At 52.9% G+C, this 7,973-nt stretch overlaps 1 protein-coding gene across 1 annotated transcript; it reads right to left on the reverse strand.

Moving 5' to 3' along the window:
* Positions 1–957: 957 nt before the first annotated feature.
* On the reverse strand, positions 958–7,967 carry POLR2C (RNA polymerase II subunit C). The gene is made up of 9 exons (XM_054269344.1): positions 7,867–7,967; positions 7,640–7,689; positions 7,354–7,422; positions 7,196–7,248; positions 6,961–7,089; positions 5,667–5,718; positions 4,353–4,521; positions 2,078–2,152; positions 958–1,460 (listed from the first exon to the last, which is right to left on the reverse strand). Exons 1-9 carry the CDS (start codon positions 7,950–7,952, stop codon positions 1,316–1,318), a joined length of 828 nt encoding a protein of 275 aa, XP_054125319.1. The 5' UTR covers positions 7,953–7,967; the 3' UTR covers positions 958–1,315.
* Positions 7,968–7,973: the final 6 nt, after the last annotated feature.

Genomic DNA, 7,973 nt, shown 5'->3' on the forward strand with positions numbered 1-7,973 from the left:
CTGACCTCCAGCTGCCCGTGGCTCTGGGGATGTGCCAGGCCAGTGGTGGCTCCAAGTCCCCAGGTGAAGGAGTTTCAAGGCACACCATCTCCCAGCTCTCCCAGAGCTGTGCCAGGTAAGCTATCCATGCCATGACTGCCTGGCAGCACTGGCCTCAAGGTAAGACAGCCATGCCAGCCAGCACAGTGATCCCTCCAGGGATGGGGACATAGAGCCATGCTGCAGCCAGCTCTGCCATGGCAAGGAAATGGAAGCAGCAGCCTGGCTGCAGCAGCTTGTGCCTGGAGGGGAAGGCAATGCTGACATGGGCTGCTCTCCCCAGCTCAGGGTGACCCTGAACCATCCCCATCCATACCAGGATGAGCACGGGGGCACACAGACTTTCCCCTCTCTCTCCAGAAAGTGTCACCAAGCTGATCCCAAGTCATGTTGGGCAGTGATGAAGGGGAAGAGGAGGGGTGACAAAGGCCATTGCTTTCAGCCACTGCCAGGGGGGTCAGGGCATGGGACCTGCACCAAACTCCAGCCCAGCAGACACTGGGGGCTGTGGGCACAAAGAAAGGCATCAGCCAGGGGCCATTACTGACAGCCCATGTGCCACCCAGCTCCCAGAAAAAGGTTCTACAGCACAGGGGTGGAGTCTGTTCCAGAGGATTCTGTAAGTACAGCTCTGCCTGCCTGCCCAGCTGTGCTCCCCTGCAGTGCTGCCTTCTGCAGCTCTCGCCCACCCCAGCCTCAAACATGTGCTTTACACACAGCCCTGGATCAATGAGCCACGGGCTGCCTGCAGGAGGGTGCTGCTCTCCTCAGGAGATAATGTCACAAGCAGCAATCAGCATCAGTGAGCAATGCTCCCTCCAAAGCACATCTCATTAAGTTAATGTCTATTGGAGAGAAGTAAATGATGTGACATCTCCTCCAGCAGCTTTGAATGAGCTTCCAGGGATGACAGAAAAATTGGGGGTAAGGCTTTATTCAGCACAGTAAAGAATGGACATGTAAATAAGGTAGGGTTGTGTAACAAAGGTACACGCTTCCCAATCCCAAACACCACGTGGCCAAAATCCAACACCAGAACCAAAACTCCAAGATCATTTGAAGACAAAGCCTGTCCCAGCTAAGATGCTCACCAATTCCCTTCGTGTTTTACCCTACACATCACAATGGCTTTTCCTGGGAAGGAGGGCCAGGGAAGAGGTGCCACCAACCAAGTGCTGGGCCGGGAATGGCAGAGGGAGAGATGGAGAGGTAAAAGCCTCTCCCAGATCTCAGCCAGGCATCACTCACAGCTCAGTACTCTATAGCCAGGGCCACCTCAGTTGATAGTGAGGACATCACTCTGGATCTCGTGGCTCAGCTGTGTCTGGAGGTCGCTCAGTTTCTTCTTGAGGCCGGACAGGGCAGACAGGACGATGGTCTCGGGGCGCAGGGAGCCGCAGGACTCCACGTTGTAATAGAACCTGAGGTTACAAGGCAGGAGTGAAGTCACCATCACCTGTGCAAGGAGGTGCAAACCCAGACTGCACATCATTCCAGCCCATCCACACCCACAGCAGGGAGATCTGCCAGCAATCCCAACCATCATCATCATCATTCACCTCCCAAGCAGGCAACAGCCGGTGCTGCCCCTCTAGAACCCTCACACCAACACTCACAACTTCACAAGGCTGTAAGAGCACTTCTGAGCTTGATTTCTGTTCAGCACTCAGTCCCCCAAGCCAGAGACTAAGGCTGGCTGAGGTGCTTTTGCAGTGCAAATAACACCAGCAATCAGAGCATGAGACACACACAGGTGAATGAACACCTTCAGCCAGGGTATTTCCCCCACAGGCCTCACACCTCACTGAGCAACATGAACTCAGGAGAACTGTCTAGGATCTCCCAGAGGGGAAAACCTGCCACATCCAGCTATATCACCACTTAACAGCAACTCCTGCCCTGCTTTTCAGGGAATGTCAGCTCCCTGGGCTGGCAATTTCAGCACAGTGTAGGCACTCTTTATTAATGAGAGCCCATGAGATGCACCCAACCAGTCACCCCCTTTCCCAGCTGCAGCAGCACTGCATTGAGCTCCCACCTCTCTGGCTTCCCATTGGGGTCGTAGGGAGCCTGAGCATCCTCATCATCAATCTCCGAGTACTCACTCTTGGGCCTGCAATCAGAGAGCAGGAGAGGTTACACAGAGGTTACACAGAGCCTGCTCCAGCCTGGCCCCACAGAGAGGGAGAGCAGGAGAGATTACACAGAGGTTACACAGAGCCCTGCTCCAGCCTGGCCCCACACACACACAAAGCAGGAGAGGTTACACAGAGCCCCTGTCCCAGCCTGGCTCCACAGGGCCCAGGCACTCAGTCTGGCCCCAGTCAGTGAGCACTGGGTGAGCACTGGGGCTCACGTGCAGCACACAACAGGGTGGCCATCAAACATGAAGTCACAGAGAAAAGCTCAGTCACACATTGTGTTTTCTGGTTCCTCATTAATGCCCCAGAGTCAGCCAGCAGCACTGGAAGAAGGGGATCAGCCCTGCTTTGCCCACACTCAGCAAGCTGTGGCTCCATCCACCAACACTGGTACAATCTGGCAGGTGCTTACAGTGAAAGGATGTTAATTCCTGAAGGGACTGTGTTTATGGAGCCTGGATGCTTTTATGGAGTAATGGACCTTGAGTTATCTTTTCTTTCTACTTCCCACTGGGCCAGGAAAGCACTGGAGTACTCCAGCACTCAAGTCTGTGAGGCACATTTGGCTTGGAGCCAGCAGGAAAAAAAATCTCCGGTACAACAGACACCACCTGCATCAGTGAGCTCCATTCTGATGTCCTGCACCTCCACTCCTCTACCAAAATCACTGCAATTCCTGTGCAAACACATCTCTCCACCTGCTGCATCCCTTGGTTTATAGAGCACCACATCAGAGAGACTGTGTGGAACCACTTAATCCATGTAAGAAAACCCAAAGCCTTGAGCTGTCTGAGAAGGCAGCACAGAAAATCCTGCACCCACCAAGGTCTCCTGCTGGCCTTCCTCTGCCCCAGCAATGCCCAGAACACTGATCCCAGCACCCTGTAATCAGCTGCCTGAAATAAAACTGTTTCTCAAACAAACCCTCTGCCTGTACAAACCACTGAGAGAGATGAAGTGTTAATGAAGGGGGGATTTCTTGTCACTTGCAGAACCACCCATGACCAAAACAGTGCAGAGGTTTCCATGACCCTGACAACTGCTTGGAGAGTCCAGCTGCATGCCAGTGCTCTGCCAACAGCCTCAAAAAGCAACTAGCATGAAAAACTAAACCAAAAATCATAATTGGCCTTGGACAGCAGAAGGCTTTGGCTCTGTATTGTCTTCACAGGGAGTCAGATGGACTTGAGAAGACAGACATATCATCAAGAACTGGCAGCTCCAAGATCAATCCTCTTTTGGGATTTTTCCAACTTTTACATACATTTTGCCTAGCACCTCTCAAAAATTGTTTCCTGGTGCCCTGTCTGTTGTATGCCACACCAGGTTTGTGAGCCTGCCACTGACCAATGTTTACAGCAGCACATCCACCACCCTGCTCAGTCCCTGCTCTCAGCCTGCCCTGCCTAAAGCACCTGGCTCCTCACTATGCTGCTGGCTCCAGAGTGCTCAGTGACAGGATGTCACTTAGTGACAGTGGTCACTGCTAGGTGATCACTGGGATACTGAGCCAGGAGCAGCTCAGGTGAGCAGCATTCATGAAAAGTCTTGCTGGATAAAGTCCTCACCCAGGCCAAAGCAGGGCAGCAGCTTTCCAAAAGTAAAATCATGTCACTTTTGGATGAGAAGCTGTGTGCAACTAGTGCAGAATGGTATTTCAGAGGAGAGAAAAGGGCCAGAGAGGGAAACCCTGCAAGAGCTCAGGCTCCAAAAGTGAGGAGATGTGTGGGTTAAATCACAGCCATACTGGGCTTCCTCAAGCCAGGCTGAAAAATCAGTCTTGCAACCAACCTTCCACTCTTTACTCTCATAGCAACTTCTTTAATCTCACATGGATCTGCTCCTTCCTCAGACCTTACTCCAAACTACAAAACACTTGCACAGGGAAGAAAAAAATCAGCAAGAAGTAGTGAAAAAGGGCATGAAAGTGAGGCAAACCAGCAGTGATGGTACGTGAGGGAGGACAAAGATGACCACAAACCATTCCACCTTGTGTGCAGCTGCCAAGTGACTGTCCTTGCTACCCAACCCCAGGAGCAGACTCTGCACAAGGGGACGTGGCAGGCACACTTCCCATCGCTTACTGAGCCAAATTATCCTCAGGGCTCAAATGTAAGCTGTGGCCTGCTGGAAAACCCTTCCCAGGCGCTGCAGACAGACAGCAGGACATACCACTCCTCTGGCTTGGGGTACACGGTGTGTCTGAGCGCGTTGTCGGGGTCGTACTCGAAGGCCACGCCGGCCGTGGGGTTCCACTTGGCGTGCTCCTTGCCAAAGCCCTTCTTGGCGTAGGCGCGCAGCCGCAGCTCCTGCCCCTTGCGCAGCTTCACGATCAGGATGTCTGCAGGGCACACAGAGGGGACAGCACTGGGTGAGCACACCCTGCAAAGGCAGGTTTTTCATGGAAGGTGTCACCAGTATCCAGGTTTAGCTTGGATTCTCAGTAGGGTGTGACCACGTTCACAGGGGTCTGAGGGTGAGGGAAGAGACGAGGATCTGACTCCATGTTTCAGAAGGCTTGATTTATTATTTTATGATATATATTATATTAAAACTATACTAAAAGAATAGAAAAAAGGATTTCATCAGAAGAATAGAAAAAGAAGGAATTATAGCAAAGGCTTGTATATATATATATACTCTCTGTCCAAGCCAGCTCACTGTGATTGGCCATTAATTAGAAACAACCACATGAGACCAATCACAGATGCACCTGTTGCATTCCACAGCAGCAGATAACCATTGTTTACATTTTGTTCCCGAGGCCTCTCAGCTTCTCAGGAGAAAAAATCCTAAGGAAAGGATTTTTCATAAAAGATGTCTGTGACAGTGGGGCTCAGCTGTGTCCCCAGAAGGGTGAAGGAAAAAGGAGCTGCACAGGTACCCAAGGAGCAGCCCACAACACAGCATTTCACCTCCTTGCTATCTCTGAGTTCTCACAAGGAGAGACAGAAGCACCCTCTTCAGTTCTGGGACAATCTGAGTGGCATTAAGACAAAATGCTACCCCACTTGTGCAGTGACACCAGCAGCTCAGAAGTGTCATATTTACAGCTGCCTTACAGTTGCACAGTAGTGAAGGAAGAATGAGTTCAAAGAACCTCAGAGGAAAGGGAATTTCCTATAGTAGGAGTCCTAGTAAAATATCTGTATTGTATATTGAATATCTGTATATAGGCCTTGCCCTGATAAGCCCTGGTTGTTCTTGATGGGCTGCAGTTGTAGCTAGTGAAGATAACTGTGATAAAAGGGGGTGGGCTTGGCCAGTCAGACAGAGCCTGGAAGGAGCCCTGACTAAGAAGCAGCAATAAGCAGAAGACGAAGAAGTTGGTGCTGTGAGGAACTGCCCCCAAGAAATATCACTGAGAAGGTACAAGACTTTAGAAATATGATTGTGACAGAATGGGACTTTAGAAATATGAAATGCAACAACAAGACAACAATAATTTCCTGCTACAGTTCCTATTGCCAGTGACCCAGCACTCACCATCCTGCTCCACATAGTCATTGGGGTCGTTGTCTCTGCTCCGAGATGTCACCTGCAGCAGCCAAGCAAAACCAAGCAAATTAGGGGCAAGATCAGCTTGGATGAGTGCTCTAGCACAGCACAGCTGCTTGGCTCCTGAATCACTCCCACAGCTGCTACAGATGACACACAGCACTCAGAGCACCTCAGCCAAAGGCAAGGAACAGGCAGCAGGCTCCAGCTGGGCTCTACCCAGGCACACACTGTCACCAGGCAGCAGGAGCAGCCCAGGCTGTGGTGACATCTGGATCCACCTCAACAGTGTACTAGAACATTCTCTGCGAGTCCCTTTGCCTCTGTCCCACTTCAGCACCACCAAGTCTCCCCAAGATGACTGCACAGGAGCTGCTTGGCAGCATTGCCCTGGCCCAGGCTCCTCACACTCTGCCATGCTGAGAGTCAAGACCAGCAAGCCAGAGGCCTCAGGGCAGCCAAGGAGTTTGAGATGAGGGGTGCAGGATGAGGCACACTGCTCTGCAGCCCATCAGACAGCAAGTGAAGGACAGCATGGCAGAGACAGGGAGGGCACTGGCACACACGCTGCTCCTGCAGATACTCCTGCTTTAATCAACCACTAGGGTTCAAGTGGAGCTTTAGGAAACATGAAATGTGGTCAGAGTGTCTACATTCCCTATGTGTGCCACCCTGCCTCAGCAGGAGCAGGGAGGTCATCCTTCCCCTGTACTGGGCACTGGTGAGGGCACACCTTGAGTGCTGTATCCAGGTCTGGCCCCTCACTTTGGTAAGGACATTGAGACACTTGAGCACATCCAGAGGAGGCAACGAGGCTGGAGAGGGGCTGGGAGCACAAACCCTGTGAGGAACCACTGAGGGAGCTGGGGGTATTTGGTCTGGAGAAAGGGAGACCCAGAAGTGAGCTTATCACTCTGCAGCTCCCTGAAAGGTGGCTGTGGTCAGGTGGGGTTGGGCTCTTTCTCCAGGCAGCAACTGACAGAACAAGAGGACAGTCTCAAACTGCATCAAGGGAAATACAGGCTGGATACTAGGAAAAGGTTTTACATGGAAAGAGTGATTGTCTGCCTGGGGAGGTGGTGGAGTCACCATCCCTGGATGTGCTTAAACAAAGCCTGGATGTGGCACTGGGTGCCAGGGTTTAGTAGGGGTGTTGGGGCTGGGTTGGACTCAGTGATCTTGAAGGTCTCTTCCAAGCCAGTGATTCTGTGAATTCTGGGAATTCTGTGAATGCTATGAATGATCCTGTGAATGCTGGGAGCACAGGGCAGGTGGCACTGACCGGGATGACGCGGGGGTTGTTGGAGATGAGGTCCCGGGATGTCACGTGCCGGGTCTGGTCCTCGTTGCAGCGAACGTCCAGCGTGAACTCCACGGAGCACTCGGGGCAGAACTCGTCACACGTGCAGTCCTGGCACACACACACGGGTTCTTTATGCAGAAACTGACAGAGCTTCCCTTCAGACCAAACACCCACCACCCTCAAAACGACTCTCCACAGCATTGTTGTGACTCACTCTGGAATACTGCATCTTATCCACAATGTCGTCGCTGGTGAGCGGGATGAGACCTGGGAGAAGCAGGAAATCAGAAGAATGTCTGATAAACCAGAAGAGCTCCTAACCTTGATTTTGCCCACAACACACCTTCGTCTTCCTCCCCACCCAGCACTCACCCAGCCTGTGTGCAATGAACTCATCGTGGAGCACGGAGGAGTTGGCATCTATCTGGACCCAGTCAATGGCTGCAGAGAACAAAAAGTCACAAACTGAGGAACACTCATGTGGGGAAAAGCAGCTTGTGAGGGCACAGAAAACATTCCAGAGACTGCAGAGACACTGGAGCAGCATCTGCAGGGCAGGCTGAACACGAGTAAGGAGAGCCAAAAGCAGGGAGGAGGAGTGGGAGAGCACGGAGGGCAGCCCAAGGGACTGCGACCACAGGCAAACAAGAGGCCTCACCTATGATGGGGACTTCTGCGATGAACACCCTCCGAATGGAATTCGCCACCCTGAGGGAGGGAAACACTCGTGGTTGGGCATGAGGGAGGGAGGGGCTGCAGGTTCGCACAGCCCGGGCCGAGGCTGCTGCGGGGCTTTGCCTCACAGACCCTGCCCGGCCGCCCCGGGGCCTCCCGCGGCCGCCTCACCCCCGGGCCCGCCCGCCCCGGCCCCGCGGCGGTGCTCACGCCAGGTCCGTGTTCTCGATGATGAACTTGACGTTCTCGTCCGTGAGCTCGGTGATGCGCACGGTGGGCTGGTTGGCGTACGGCATGGCTGCCCCGCCCCGATCCCG

This window comes from Melozone crissalis, unplaced genomic scaffold (assembly GCF_028551555.1).
Source record: "Melozone crissalis strain CALT ecotype California unplaced genomic scaffold, PUWL_Pcris_2 ptg000007l_1, whole genome shotgun sequence".
Classification (NCBI taxonomy): Eukaryota; Metazoa; Chordata; class Aves; order Passeriformes; family Passerellidae; genus Melozone; species Melozone crissalis.